General features: G+C 43.0%; 2 protein-coding genes across 2 annotated transcripts; both read left to right on the forward strand.

Annotated features, from left to right (window-relative positions):
* Positions 1–271: 271 nt before the first annotated feature.
* LOC308104940 (hydroxycarboxylic acid receptor 2-like) lies at positions 272–2,631 on the forward strand (the record flags this gene model as incomplete). The annotated part of the gene is made up of 2 exons (XM_080455579.1): positions 272–691; positions 1,927–2,631. 2 exons carry the CDS (start codon positions 272–274, stop codon positions 2,629–2,631), a joined length of 1,125 nt encoding a protein of 374 aa, XP_080311705.1.
* An 8,387-nt stretch (positions 2,632–11,018) lies between these two features.
* On the forward strand, positions 11,019–13,418 carry LOC308104941 (hydroxycarboxylic acid receptor 2-like; the record flags this gene model as incomplete). Its single annotated transcript, XM_080455580.1, has 2 exons — positions 11,019–11,438; positions 12,717–13,418. The coding sequence occupies 2 exons, from the start codon at positions 11,019–11,021 to the stop codon at positions 13,416–13,418; spliced, it is 1,122 nt and encodes a 373-aa protein (XP_080311706.1).
* Positions 13,419–16,791: the final 3,373 nt, after the last annotated feature.

Below are 16,791 nucleotides of genomic sequence, written 5' to 3' on the forward strand. Positions count from 1 at the left end.
GTTGAAATAGCACAATATAACACTAGTGTGATTTTATCATTTAACTGAATTGTTGCACAGTAACCCAGTGAAATAGCCTACAGATGGGCCGCAAGTGACCTCTACAGATTGTCCTCTGTTTTGTTCTTTAGGCTACAGATTTTCTGCAATCGGTGCCTCCCTGGAAATAAGGAAGGAGGTAAAAAAAAAAAAGTATCATACAGTATTATTTCGGTAATATAAGAGACATCACAACAAACAGTAATCAGTCCCTCTTCACTGCTTGGCCAGAATGATTCCAGATCACAGCAGTATCTTCAGCAACACCACCAGCACGCCAGCCTACACCACCCACAATCTCTCTGGGGGTCATGGCGGCTGCCCGCCGGTCGGCATCCAACGCGAGGGCCTGATCATGCATCGATGCATGCTCTGCATCGACGTCATACTCGGGCTTTTGGGAAACGTAGTGGCCTTCTGGATCTTCTGCTGGAGGCTGAAGGCGTGGAACCCCAACAACCTGTTCCTCTTCCAACTGGTCATCGCAGACTTCATGGTCCTGGTCAGCCTGCCGCTAAGGATCGATGCCTTGCTCAGGGGCCACTGGGTGTTCGGAGACGTGCTGTGTCGCATGAACCTGTTCCTGATGTTCACCAACCGCTCGGCCAGCATCGGACTCATGACCGTGGTGGCGGTGTACCGATACTTCAAGGTGGGTTGAGCACTGGTTCTCAAACTTTTTCTAAGTCAAGGACCCCCAAATTGATATGTATTTGGCCGCAGACCCCCATCTGAATATGTTTTGTGCCAGGGAGGGACCCCCCAGAAGATAAGATTTATGTAAAAATAATCAACATATTTTCGATATTTTTCAGAAGTTTTCAAAATTAGCAGATGTACAAGCTCGTCTCTTCGTGCCACGCTGTGAGCTTGTAGATCTGCTATTTTGAATAGCCAACATTTAAATGGATAAAGTGGTTAAAATGATTGTGATGCTGTATTAACTACAGCATCACAGCGTTGTTCCAGGGGACCCCACTTTGAGAACCACTGGGGTAGAGGGGTTTGGATTGTAGAATTTTAACCACACATGAATCCTAGCATCACTATTCTGGGACAAATGTTTGATGGAAAGAGATTTGGTGTAGGGGGAAATACTGGCAGACCTAGTATAGAGCCCTGGGAGACTCCAGTCAATAGGGTTTAAGTGGTTAACCACAAAAATGTTATGAAACATTTCAAATATAGCCGATCTACAAGCATACGTGTTGAATCATCGCTGTGAGCTAAGATCTGCTATTTTCAAAAGCTTTTCAAAATTCTTGCCATACCCAAAATAGGAACGCCACGGTTAGTGTGGAGCTTTATTTAAATTAAGTGTTCAAATTGTCATTGTAATGCACAGAAGAACTCCACACTGCTTGAAATGAAATATTGACCAGATAAAATGAGGTTACTTGGGCTCAAACCGTTCCCTAGCAATGTAATTCCACTGAAAATGTCAGGTGCAGGTAAAATACTGTGAAAAACATGTAGCCTAGTAGAAACCACATGTTATCCATTATCATATCAAATCAATACATTTCCCTTTGCTCACCACATCGCTGCAGTGATTCAATAACTGTAAAAACACCAGTGAACATCTCATTCCTTGTATTACTTTACTCCATACAACACAGTAGTACAGTTGTAGGGCATTTGTGGGTCAAGAAAGCACCTGTAGAGAACTGTTAACAGAATTTACATTCTAAAAGGGCGCTGTTACTGCCATATCGGAGGGGCCTTGTATTGTATAGGCTGAGGGGCCTACGTATGAAGCGTTAACCTATACATTTTAAGAAATCGTCATTGAGCCTCGTGGCCCAAGGGCCCCTGGTAGTCAAGGGCCCCTGTGCACTGTCCCGCTCTATAACCTGTCCATGATTCTACCTGTTTCTGTTCCTCCAGGTGGTTCATCCTCATCACCGCTTCAACCGCATGACCATGAGGCAGGCTGGGTGGGTCACAGTCGTCGTGTGGCTTCTCGTGATCGGCCCTCGGGCTCCTATGCTGGCCTACAGTCACATCAGAGTCCGCGGTGCCGGGACTCAGTGCCTCTTCTTCACGTCGTACAAAGAAGCCTCCCGCGCCATCCTGTTCCTGGTGGAGATGCACCACGTCCTCTCCGTGTTCGAGTTCTTCGTCCCGCTGGCGCTGCTGCTGTTCTGCTCCGCCCGCATCTCCTGCATCCTGCGCCAGAGGACCATGATCAAGGCTCAGAACGTGCGCCGGGCCATGCGCGTCTGCGTCGTCATTGTGGCCGTGTTCGTCGTCTGCTTCCTGCCGGGGACGGTGATCACGGTGGGGCTGTGGGTCATCCGCGCCCACCGGCCGTGGGACTGCGCCTCGTTCTACACCTTCACCCAGCTCACCATCATCTCGTTGGGGCTGACATTCCTCAACTCGGCCCTGGATCCCATCGTCTACTGCTTCTCCAGCACCATGTTCTGGAAGGCGCTGGTCGGCTCGCTGCCCGGGACGCTGCGCTGCCGGTGCGCGGGCGTAGAGGGAGAGAGCGAGTCAGGGCAGACTGGAGGAGCCACGTCTGGGAGTCAGAGCAACAAACCGACTGAACTGACACCCATGAAAGAGAACAGTGAGGACACGTCCTGAAGTTTTATTCCGTGTCACATGCTTTTATTATGTTCAAATACTGCAGTGGATCTCAAGCGTTTTAATTTCAACAACCCCCCCCCCCCCCCCGTTTGGTATGCATTAGGCCTCAGAGTAGGACCCCCATAACTCTGAGAGCGTACGAATGGAACAAAATGGACACGTTTGGTTCCATTCATGCACTCTGAGTTACAGACCTGTAAGGGTCCATTTGGTTCTTAACTATCAATAATCAGGTGTCCTTGAAGGAACCCCTGGTTCAAGGACACCTGGGGGCCCACTTGAGAACCACTGAATATATATGATATATACTGTACCTAATGACTTTCAATAAGTACAATTGCCAACCAGAGGATGAAGTTTATTTAAGCTACAAGCTTGTGAAAAAATAAGCTTCATAATATATAAACAAAATATTACTCATTTAGTGCCTGCACTAGAAATGGGCGCAGTATAAGCACAGTATACAGGCTGTATGGAGATTTATTTAGGGACACAGTGAGCACATCATCAAGTAGTTTAGCATGTGGCATGTTGTCTTCACTAGGACAAACGCGCTGTTGCAGTGCTATAGCTCTGATATCCGATAGATCCTGTAATTCTGAGTAGTTTTTTGTAATATTTCTGTGTAATCCGCAAAGTGATTGTGATGCTTGCTTGATTGCATTTTGAAATATGTCGGGTTTTGACTGCCCCAATCCTTCTCGAGGGGAAGTAAGATCTGTCATTGAGATTATGGTTACATTGGCAGTCAACACGCAACCTGAATGTAATTGCAATGTAGTTGCATGTACACAACTACATGTGAAAGGTGGCAGACCATGCTAGCATAGTCTCACAAGAGAGACCTCAGATGGTAATAGTAAAAGTTATAATTGGTTATTGCTCAGCTATTCTACGCTTCATTAACCCAGTTGAAATAATGTGATTGTGATGCCTTTATTTTATCATTACTCCTTCAGATTTTATCAACATTTCTCGCAAATCGGTACACATGATCTCCTGTGATCAGGACTTATCTTCCCTTGAGAAATGTATATATGTACGTGAGGTAGGACACCTACTGGTTGAATGGAGGTACTGCCCGAAGGTCATAATCTCTCCCAAGGCCAAGCAGGGATTCTATCTGGAAAGAGTGGTCTCTCATGTGTGACATACGACATTTAAGTTATGTAGCTTTAGCCAACAGGTTTACACCAGATATTAAAACCCTTTTGAAAAAAGGACAAGTCATGTTATCTCACATGCTGTAGTCATTAACAGAGTGATCAGCCAAAATAACTATTTCTGTAAGTGTGTGATACGTTTTAAGGCATTATATATATTTGACTCATACAATTTTAAATTACTTTGTATTTTGTTATGCAGAATGAATGGCTTTCTAATGAAAAATATCAAAATCTTGTGTATGACCCAAAAATATATATAACAGATATACACTGAACTTCTATCACTTGATTTATTACGCAATCAGAATGCAAGCAGAATGACTTGCTTCATTGAAAAATATCAACATCACAATGAAAAATGTATAAATCTTGACATGAAACCTGAGGCTGATTTGTTTTCCCCGATTCAGGTTAAAAACTACAGCAGATTAAAAACATTGAAGATTAGTAAGCAACGCAGCTGCAGCTAATGAAATGTATAATGGGACAGGTGTGTTAGAGGTGTGCCCAGAGCCGTGGGTGTGCCAATACCAGTGCCATCTATTAGAGAGTTGCGCCAATGAGGGGTCAGAAACAGCGTCGGTCACGTGGTTCATGTAGCTGGAAATAGTGACAAGGAGCCGTCCACTTCAATGCATTCCGATGTACTTCCGGTTCAGGGATTTGTCACTATTCGCCAATGTATGTGTATGTAGAAGACCTGGCCCGAAGAAGTGAACGGAGTTGGCGTAACTCTCTAATAGATGGCACTGGCCAATACCATAAATAGTAGCCAACCTAAATCTAGCACATCCATTGTTCATTTGATTAGCTGCAGTGTTACTCACATCACTATACATACTATATAGTCAGCCTTATGCAGCTTGCCATGTTTTTACCCTGCTGTAGTTGACCCAGAAAACAAACTACAAAGTCAGCTTACGGTTTCTAAGCTGAATACTATAAATATAAATACAAGACAACTGAAAAATGGTAGTGGATGGAAAGAGGATTGTTTTGGTCCATCCAAGTGTAGTGAAGTGCAGTGAGCTGGGATTGAACCCGAGGCTCCCACTCGCCAGTCCGACGTGTTACCAGTCATGCCAATAGGGCTGAGCCCGATTGGCAGGTCTTTTGCACGCCGGTACTGGCTACTATGACTGTGGGGGCTACAATCACCCCCCTGATCTTTGGAGCGCGTCCTCGCGCTTCACACTTCACGCCGCGGACCACCGTACACGACGTCCCTCATGTCCCTCACGCAAGGATATTACGCTCCTCGTCCTGCCGACTACGCCAGATTGTAGTGAAGTGCAGTGAGCTGGGATTGAACCCGAGGCTCCCACTTGCCAGTCCGACGTGTTACCAGTCATGCCAATAGGGCTGAGGCTACTATTACTGTGGGGGCTACACAAGCAACAGAAACCAATGGGAGCGAAGAGGGACAAGGTCACGGGTGGGACTTGACAAAGGGTCATTTGCCATCAGATAACTGGTCCATTGTGTAAATGTGGTCAAACAGGCATCCTTGCAGGAGAGATGAGTGGGGTGTAGTGGAGGGGGGACGCGGGGGAGCGGCGCTCCCTCACTTCTCTAACTGCTTAAAAAAAAAAATATATATATATATATATATATATATATTTCTTTTTTATAATAATAAAAAAATCATTTAAAAAAAATCATTTGCACATTTAAAAGCAACAAATTTGTAACAACAGCATAATATTGGGTTGTGCAGGTGAGATTTAGAAAACCCTGTGGGGTGGTCCACAGGCCAATGAAGCAGACTTGGCAAGAGTCAGACTCAAGAGCTAAGGGTGGATCAGAGGTTAACCCTAAAACCGAAAAAAAGTAACAAAAAAAGACCTCCAATCCGTGCAAGACCAGAAAAAAATTATGTGCGCGTGCGTGCATGTGTCAAAGAGGTGCGCTCTCCCACTTCCAAAATTAGCACTACAACACTCAGATGACACATGTCTTTGTGCCTCAAGAGTCTCTCAATTGATCAATGGTGGTCCTGGTTAAAAAAAAACAGAAGAAGAAAAAGTACAAAAGAGGCCTTTTAGATGCATGTGGATGATGTCCATTGTGTTTCAACATGATTGGTTTCAAGTACAGGATTTCATGAGGTACAACAGTGGCTCTCAAAGTGGGGATTGGGGACCCCCAGAGGCCCTTGAGGGGGTTCCAGGGGATCCCCAGCAAAATGTGTTAATATAGCATCAAAAACACTTCCTTATTTTATGCTACGGCTATTCAAAAATAGACAATCTACTAAATGTTCTCTTATATAAATATTTCCAAATACATATCAAGTTGGAGGTCCTTGAAATGAAAATGTTTGAGAACCGCTGTGGTACAATAAAACTGAGGGGTGATGAATTCTACAAGAATGGATTGCAGCAGCTGACAGCACCATGAATTGCGCCTGCCATCTGCCCCATCTCAAGGTCAAGGGTAAAGTTTTCACGATGAGTGATAATTATTTGCCTGTGTTTTGCTGCATCTGATTGCAATAATGTATGTGTCCAAGCATAAATGGTGACTTGGACACAAACAGGGTAATTCACAAAAGTGCATATTCATTGTATTTTTGTGTGGATTTAGTGGGGGAAAAAAGCTGTGCAAATCTTTAGTGAATTCATGCCAGAGAGTCTGAAAGCTCCTTACACCCAACTGGGTGATGCTAGAGGAATATTCAAATATAAATAATAATTAGGGTTCACGATCCAGGGAGCATGAATTGTCTCATCAGGTTTCATGACTGTATGAGTCAGAAACGGTCCATAAATCATGTACTTTTTGTCATCTTTGTATAATAATAATTATGTATAATTATGTCTAGCACATAGAATGAAATTAATACATTAAAATTGACTATACGTAATTTAAAAATATCTAAAATGAAACCTTTTTAGGATTGCTTTTACTACTGTTGGTCCATGTCCTGAGCCAGATTCCTCATCATCTTTCCCATCTTCTTGGGGGTTTTGATTTTCTGCTGGTAAGTGAACTTCTGAAAGCCCCATGGTGTGCTCTCCCAGGAATGTACCTGAAGAGATGGTCCTTTTTATACTCGGCCACAAACTTAGCGATGTCAGCTTGTCTTCTCGTCTTGTAGACGTATGACGATGGCAGGGATGTTGTGAGGCCGCTGCCGTTCCCTGCTTCTGGAGTGATGAGAAGCCGATTCGCCTTGCTTCCGAGTGCTCCTGCCATCATTCCACAGAGCTCCATTCTTTCATTGGTGTAGTGGTCGCTCACACGTCCCAAGGACTACAAAATAAGAGAGTTACAGCTCAGTATGTCACATCAGGGTCTGAACTTCGAGGGAACCTTGAGGTTGTATTAATGGGGCCTCGTGAAAATCAATTCCACTTTTATTTCACCAACCATTGCAATGCTGCCATATGATGCCCTTTCTCCACTATTTACTCTTAATTCCAGACAGTTATGGAATTCTGGAATAGATATTTTTTAACAATAAAAATCCCCCCCGGAGGGGGTAGCTTCAGAAAAACGATAACGATGGCGGTGCCTGTCACAGAAGAAGGAGAGCGAGGGAGGGAACCAGTCATACAATAATAATATATAGACTAATTCCATATTGATATATAATTATATAATAATATGTATTCATAATAACTATCAAAATGTTCTTTTAATACAGCCGTGGGCTGTTTATTTATCGCTCCAACAGCCAACGCTGATCTGAGATGTTTTAATTGTGCCACAGCTATGACGGAATTGACGGCGACCTGAGTCGTGTCCGAGATGTTTTATTTTATTTTATTATTTCATCAATGAGTTCACTTTATAGTCCTCTACACCTGACTATAGGCAGTAGCGTATGAGTGACTGAATTCAGACAATTAGTAAACAAGGGTTTGTGTCATAATGCAAAGCCTTGACATAATCAGGATGAGAACTGTCAAATGTGTCACTCAACAAATGACATACCGTAACTGTGAAATGAATACATAAGTAACATATATTCAATATACCTTTGAATTCGATATATCTTGAATTCATTGACTAAATCCAAGCTGATTTTCCTCCTTCAAGGTTTGCCACAGGGTTCCACTTCAGGTCTTGTCTAATGTGCTCTGGGTAGAATCCTTCAATCCCTATTCAAACAAGATGCACTTGATTAATGACATAACAGTGACACTTTTCATATAATAAAAAATGGTGGGAGATCTAAAGGTCAGAGGTCAAAAGTCAGAGTGTGAAAGTTGTTCATCATGAGTAGACGCATGTGTGTGTCGAAGTGTTTATGGCTGTAGGTCAAACAGGGCATGAGTTGTACCTGTTCAAAGTTGGCACTTGCAATTGAGTGCTATAGCGCCACCTTTTGACAAAAGATTGTGAGATTAATTTCTTGATAGTTTTTCATGACCATCTACCATATGGCCGAGTTTCGTAAAAAGCAACAGCATGGTTAAGCCAGAACTGCCAAAAACGGCAGAAGAATAGAGAATAATGCCAATATCAAAACGGAGCCATGCTTGTGCCTGGCCCCGTAAAAAAAGGATTTAGCTACATGGCAGTAATGTACTGGGTTCCACAGAATGACAAAAAGTGGGGATTTTCTTTTATCCTGGAGGCTTAACTGTTTATATGTCCATAATCAGATGTACATTCCGGACCAAGTGTCACCTCTGTAGGACAAATCGATCACAGCGCTGCACTTATTTACGTTTCTGTGCTGTGAAGTGGCCAAAATCCAGACTGGGACTTTGGCCAGCAAAGTAATTGTAAGTTACTAAGCTGTTCACTTATGAAGGGTTTGTTTAATATACTGTAGGTCTGTAGCATCTGAAGGATCTAGATTAGTCTTTTTTTTTTAAATAACTTAAAGCATGCTCTTATTTGCCTACCTTCTCCACAGAAACAGACTTCATTCCTCTCTACTTCAGAGAGACTTGCAGTGGCAACAGCAGTATTTATGTCTTCTTGAGGTGGTGGCATCCACACCAAGTCCACCAGTTTGTGTGAGAGTCCATTAAGCCACTCCATTTGGGCCTCAGCGTCTGTGGGCAAGTCTGAAGGCTGCTGATCAACAGTGTCAAGGTTGCACTCGGTAGCAGCGTATAAAGTGATGTAAGCGGAAGTCACAAACTTTGTAGGAAACAAAAAAACATTTGTTTTTGGTTTAGGTGATATGTATTGCAGAACATGCATGGAAACATTATATAAGTATGAGGAAAGTTAAAGCAATGCAATGCACATTTTCTGAATATTACCGTGATGAAATCCAAATCCCAGACAAGTTGGATTGTTTCCTTGACCTTTCCTTCAATACTCAGGCCTCTCACTGCAAACACTGATTTGAGCTGGGACAGAGATCCTCGAGCCTCCAGGCTCTTCTTACTGAACAGCATTTTCATAATGTCCTGCGGTTCAAGAGATGATGATAAATATAATTGCCAAAAGTAGACAACTTTTTTTTGTGTACCCCAGTTATTTCTATACTCTTTTTCTTTTCTTCAAATGAATCCGTTAAGACAATGAATCCTCCCTTCTGTGTCGCCACTGCTGTTTTAACCCACTGGCTCAGCTGCCAGTGAGGAGCCCCCACCGGGAGGACCTCTGACAGGCGCCGCCCCAGCCCATAGCAGCCACTAAGCACAGCGACAAACATCACCCTCACCAGGTCAGGTAAATTATTGTGCTTAATACCGACTGCCGTTTCTAACTCCATTTATACATGACTGATGGTTTGGTCAGTGAAATGATTAGTTTAATCAACCTTCTAAGTTTGTTTAACATCTTATTATTTAACCCCTATAGCTGTTTATTTGACAATTACCTTTTCTAATGTCTGTTATTCTTTCCTCTCTTCCCACAGTACACTGCCATGGCGGCTGTTCAATGGCTAGTCTGTGTGGAAAATAAAAAAGCACCCTCATACACCTGCAAGCTCTCTCTCCTTCTCACACACTTGTGAGGGTGATAAATGTCTGCCTAGTTCAGATGAAAATCTGGAGAGTAAACTTGCCAACTCAAAGTATAAAGATACACCTGTATCTTTATACAGGAAACATTATCGCGTGTACATCTTTGAGTAAAGCCCAACCCCACACACACACACACACACACACTTTTACCGGAATACTTGCAGCCAGCCGTGTGCGTGTGCGTATGCGTGGTGGCATTGCATGATATGCTTCATGAAGCATAGAGGATTTGTCTGCTTCAGTGTGTCCTTTAGTCTCTCCTTTAGTCTCCAGCAGCCATGTTTAATGCACTACACTTTACTTTATCTAAACATATTATTTTCTGTTTAATCTCACTATTATCCTAATAAATACTTTTGTTTAATGTTTGCCCTGTGTGGTGTTCTTTTCTTGCATGGCCATGAGCCAGGCAAGTGTAACAACACAGTATACACACAAACGTGCTTGTGTGTGCACTACACCACAGCACCCCACGACGAACCAATAAATGGGTGTGGCCAAAGTGGTTTAAAACTGCATGTCATAACCTCATTCACTCACACACTCATTCATTGCTGGTTACTTCGTAAACGCATCCATCGTGACAGGTGAGTTTTTAGATGTCTATCATTTAAAAATTGTGTAATAATATAATTAATCATATTTTTATTATTACTTAACTTTTTTCTGTAGTGTTACATTTTTTATATAATAACCTTATCTAGGCTATTAGCACTTTACAGTTTAGAAGCCTATTTCAAGGGATATTTACAAAACTAAACAATAAAAAACAGAACATTTGGAAAATGTGCAAGCCTAAAGGGAACAAGGTGATTCGTACACGTGCACCTGATTCGCATGCTATGGTATGTAAAGTTAAGTTTCTACCATATATGAATCATCACAACAGACTAACCGTAAGATGAATATCAGAGACACAATCTTCTTATCTTTAGGACAGTTTCAAACCTCTTTTTATAAATTTGTTTGAATTTCAGTCTTAGTTGATCCTGTTATTCTCTTTATGGTTGAAATAGCACAATATAACACTAGTGTGATTTTATCATTTAACTGAATTGTTGCACAGTAACCCAGTGAAATAGCATACAGATGGGCCGCAAGTGACCTCTACAGAATGTCCTCTGTTTTGTTCTTTAGGCTACAGATTTTCTGCAATCGGTGCCTCCCTGGAAATAAGGAAGGAGGTAAAAAAAAATTGTATCATACAGTATTATTTCGGTAATATAAGAGACATCACAACAAACAGTAATCAGTCCCTCTTCACTGCTTGGCCACCAGTATGACTCCAGATCACAGCAGTATCTTCAGCAACACCACCAGCACGCCAGCCTACACCACCCACAATCTCTCTGGGGGTCATGGCGGCTGCCCGCCGGTCGACAACGAACTCGAGGGCCTGATCATGCATCTATGCATGCTCTGCATCGATGTCATCCTCGGGCTTCTGGGAAACGTAGTGGCCTTCTGGATCTTCTGCTGGAGGCTGAAGGCGTGGAACCCCAACAACCTGTTCCTCTTCCAACTGGTCATCGCCGACTTCATGGTCCTGGTCAGCCTGCCGCTGAGGATCGATGCCTTGCTCAGGGGCCACTGGGTGTTCGGAGACGTGCTGTGTCGCATGAACCTGTTCCTGATGTTCACCAACCGCTCGGCCAGCATCGGACTCATGACCGTGGTGGCGGTGTACCGATACTTCAAGGTGGGTAGAGAACTGGTTCTCAAACCTTTTCTAAGTCAAGGACCCCCAAATTTGTAATGTATTTTTTGTATTTGGCCGCGGACCCCCCAGAAGATAATATTTATGTAAAAATAATCAAAATATTTTCGATATTTTTCAGAAGTTTTCCAAATTAGCAGATGTACAAGCTCGTCACTTCGTGCCACGCTGTGAGCTTGTAGATCTGCTATTTTGAATAGCCAACATTTAAATGGATAAAGTGGTTAAAATGATTGTGATGCTGTATTAACTACAGCATCACAGCGTTGTTCCAGGGGACCCCACTTTGAGAACCACTGGGGCAGAGGGGTTTGGATTGTAGAATTTTAACCACACATGAATCCTAGCATCACTATTCTGGGACAAATGTTTGGTGGAAAGTTCATAACACGTTGTGTTGCAACATGTTGTGAGCTTGTAGATCGGCTATTTTCAGCAAAGAGATTTGGTGTAGGGGGAAATACTGGCAGACCCTAGAGCCCTGGGAGACTCCAGTCAATAGGGTTTAAGTGGTTATCCACAAAAATGTTATGAAACATTTCAAATATAGCCGATCTACAAGCATACGTGTTGAATCATTGCTGTGAGCTAAGATATGCTATTTTCAAAAGCTTTAAAAAATTCTTGCCATACCCAAAATAGGAACCCCACGGTTAAAGTGGTTGTAGCTTTATTCAAATTAAGTGTTCAAACTGTCATTGTAATGCTCAGAAGAACTCCACACTGCTTGAAATGAAATATTGACCAGATAAAATGAGGTTACTTGAGCTCAAACCGTTCCCTAGCAACGTAATTCCACTGAAAATGTCAGGTGCAGGTAAAATACTGTGAAAAACATGTAGCCTAGTAGAAACCACATGTTATCCATTATCATATCAAATCAATACATTTCCCTTTGCTCACCACATCGCTGCAGTGATTCAATAACTGATAAACACCAGTGAACATCTCATTCCTTGTTCATTCCTTACTTTACTCCATACAACACAGTAGTACAGTTGTAGGGCATTTGTGGGTCAAGAAAGCACCTGTAGAGAACTGTTAACAGAATTTACATTCTAAAAGGGCACTATAGGAGGGCAGGGGCCCCCGTTACTGCCATATAGGAGGGGCCTTGTATTGTATGGCTGTACATTTAGTTCACTGCGTTAACCTATATACATCTTGATTAATCGTCATTGAGCCTCGTGGCCCAAGGGCCCCTGTGCACTGTCCCGCTCTATAACCTGTCCATGATTCTACATGTTCCTGTTCCTCCAGGTGGTTCATCCTCATCACCGCTTCAACCGTATGACCATGAGGCAGGCCGGGTGGGTCACCGTCGTCGTGTGGCTTCTCGTGATCGGCCCTCGGGCTCCTATGCTGGCCCACAGCCACATCAAAGTCAACGTCGCCGGGACTCAGTGCCTCTTCTTCACGTTGTACAATACCTCCCGCGCCATCCTGTTCCTGGTGGAGATGCACCACGTCCTCTCCGTGTTCGAGTTCTTTGTCCCGCTGGCGCTGCTGCTGTTCTGCTCCGCCCGCATCTCCTGCATCCTGCGCCAGAGGACCATGATCAAGGCTCAGAACGTGCGCCGGGCCATGCTCACCTGCGTCGTCATCGTGGCCGTGTTCGTCGTCTGCTTCCTGCCGGGGATGGTGACCACGGTGGGGCTGTGGGTCATCCGCGCCCACCGGCCGTGGGACTGCGCCTCGTTCTACACCTTCACCCGGCTCACCATCGTCTCGTTGGGGCTGACATTCCTCAATTCGGCCCTGGATCCCATCATCTACTGCTTCTCCAGCACCATGTTCCGGAAGGCGCTGGTCGGCTCGCTGCCCGGGACGCTGCGCTGCCGGTGCGCGGGCGTAGAGGGAGAGAGCGAGTCAGGGCAGACTGGAGGAACCACGTCTGGGAGTCGGAGCAACGCACCGACTGAACTGACACCCATGAAAGAGAACAGTGAGGACACGTCCTGAAGTTTTATTCCGTGTCACATACTTTTATTATGTTCAAATACTGCAGTGGATCTCAAGCGTTTTAATTTCAACAACCCCGCCCCCCCCACCCCCCGTTTGGTATGCAATAGGCCTCAGAGTAGGACCCCCATAACTCTGAGAGCGTACGAATGGAACAAAATGGACACGTTTGGTTCCATTCATGCACTGAGTTACAGACCTGTAAGGGTCCATTTGGTTCTTAACTATCAATAATTTTGCTGGGGATGCCCTGGAACCCCTTCAAGGACCCCTGGGGGTCCCCGGACCCCACTTGAGAACCACTGAAAAATATACTGTACATAATGACTTTCAATAAGTACAATTGCCAACCAGAGGATGAAGTTCATTTAAGCTACAAGCTTGGGAAAAAATAAGCTTCATAATATATAAACAAAATATTACTCATTTAGTGCCTGCAGTTAGAAATGGGCGCAGTATAAGCACAGTATACAGGCTGTATGGAGATTTATTTAGGGACACAGAGAACACATCATCAAGTAGTTTAGCATGTGGCATGTTGTCTTCACTAGGACAAACATATCCGATACATCCTGTAATTCTGAGTAGTTTTTTGTAATATTTCTGTGTAATCCGCAAAGTGATTGTGATGCTTGCTTGATTGCATTTTGAAATATGTCGGGTTTTGACTGCCCCCCAATCCTTCTCGAGGGGAAGTAAGATCTGTCATTGAGATTATGGTTACACAAGTTGGCAGTCAACACGCAACCGAAATGTAATTGCAATGTAGGACGAGATGTACACAACTACATGTGAAAGGTGGCAGACCATGCTAGCAGAGTCTCACAAGAGAGACCTCAGATGGCAATAGTAAAAGTTATAATTGGTTATTGCTCAGCTATTCTACGCTTCATTAACCCAGTTGAAATGAAATAATGTGATTGTGATGCCTTTATTTTATCATTACTCCTTCAGATTTTATCAAAATTTCTCGCAAATCGGTACACATGATCTCCTGCGATCAGGACGTATCTGTTCGATTTTTCATATTCCATCCTGATTGGCTAAGATTGACTTCTGAAGTTTGCGGAAGTGGCTTGTTTTGTAGAAACATTACGTTTTTCAGAAAACTGATTTTGGAAGACATTTTTGGAGAAATCGGTCTTAAGGTCTTAAAGGGTTAACCTAAATTCAGTTATTTTATGCACATTTCCTCCACCTTGGAATGCTTTTGGCAGATTCATCAGATTTTAGGTGCTGCTGTGCTGAGTGCCTATCAATACATGCCTGCCATGTAATACGTTAATAGACATGAGTTTTCTTGTCTGCAACCATACATTCATTAGCTACTTTCAACTTGGTGTCCCTATTTTGGGAATGTCATTATAGGCAAACAGTTTAAAAAATTTAAACTTTTTTTTTTAAAGTATAAAACAGGGCTTAAGTTAATAGAGCCACCCAGACTGTAGACATCATTACCACAATATACAAGGTTTATTCATAAAAAAAACAATATAGTCTTTCAATATTCTATCAAAGGTTCTCAACATTCTGAATATGTGTTCATCTTGTGGACTTCACATAACAATGTCTGAACGTACATCACTGCTGTTTGTCCACAAGATGGTCACATGTTTCGGCAGGTCACCAATTTCACCGTAAACTTCCATGCTGGAGGACAAAGCAAGAGGAGGCAGACAGTTTTGAGATATGGTTTATGTCTTTTTGGCAAGCCAGTCAGTTTACCTCCAAGAATAAACCACATTGCCCAGGTTGATAAAGCTGCAATCCAGAAGTTATTTCAACCCGTTTAGACAGAGTCTAAAAAAAAATCAATGCTTCTATATCAGTGGTTCTCAAAATTGTTCTCAAACATGTCAAGGACCCCCAAAATGATATGTATTTGTCCACAGACCCCCATCTCAAAATATTGTGTTCCAGGGACCCCCAGAAGCAAAGATTTGAGTTGCAAATGTTCGCTTAAAAAATATATATACGTATTCAAAGATTTGCACACATTTTCAAGATAAAAAAAAATAGCAGATCTTCAAGCTCATAGCGCAGCACTCGGTGCCGGGCTATGAGCTTGTATATCTGCTATTTTTTAATAGCCAAAGACACTTAAAATGACACAGATGCATTCCCGGCTTTAATGGGTTAATGCATATTTTTAATGTTAATACAATATCCTCCTATAATTTCACAAACGTCTGAGACCAAACATCTGAGCCCAAAAATTGTTCTGCCAGGTTGTCCTCAGTGGCTGGAGCTATTGATCTCAAATTGCACACAGACATTGACCATTACCATGTGCATGGAACTGCGAAACCCGTTTTTCGATATCACAAAATCTCAGCTGTTTATTAGCGTTTTTGTGTTCACTGGCTCCCGGGTTGCCAGATCATGTGCGCATATCCCCCCACGGGTATGGTCAGTAAGTTATAACTAGTCTAACTACTAATCTGTAGTGGTTGGAGGTGGCCTCCCTTCTCTTCCATTGAGAAATGTATATATGTATGTGATAGTGATGTGCGGGTCGGGTTTTTTCATGACCCGCCCCGCCCCAACCCGCCTCAACCCGCCCCGCGAACCCATATATAAATCTATGGCTCAACCCGCCCGCGACCCGCGGTGGGAATATATATATATATTATATAGCGCTCTTTTTAAGTACCCAAAGTCCCTTTAAATGTCTACAGTAGCACAACATTGTCATGGGCTGAATAAACAAGCATGTTGTTCAAAATTGTTTTTTTGTTTTTTTTTTGCGTGTGAGATCGGCTGACCCGCTCACCCATAGCCCGCATAATTTCCTCTGAAATCCTGACTCGACTCACCCGCGCCGCGGGTTGACCCGCGGGTTACGGGTCGACCCGCTCATCACTAGTATGTGAGGTAGGACACCTACTGGTTGAATGGAGGTACTGCCCGAAGGTCATAATCTCTCCCAAGGCCAAGCAGGGATTCTATCTGGAAAGAGTGGTCTCTCATGTGTGACATACGACATTTAAGTTATGTAGCTTTAGCCAACAGGTTTACACCAGGTATTAAAACCCTTTTGAAAAAAGGACAAGTCATGTTATCTCACATGCTGTAGTCATTAACAGAGTGATCAGCCAAAATAACTATTTCTGTATGCCAAGACAAAATATTCAATAATGTAAGTGCGTGATACGTTTTAAGGCATTATATATATTTGATTCATACAATTTTAAATTACTTTTTATTTTGTTATGCAGAATGAATGGCTTTCTAATGAAAAATATCAAAATCTTGTGTATGACCCAAAAATATATATATAACATATATATACACTGAAGTTATATCACTTGATTTATTACGCAATCAGAATGCAAGCAGAATGACTTGCTTCATTGAAAAATATCAACATCAC

This window comes from Gymnoscopelus braueri, assembly GCF_963280865.1.
Source record: "Gymnoscopelus braueri genome assembly, chromosome: 17".
In the NCBI taxonomy this organism is placed as follows: Eukaryota; Metazoa; Chordata; class Actinopteri; order Myctophiformes; family Myctophidae; genus Gymnoscopelus; species Gymnoscopelus braueri.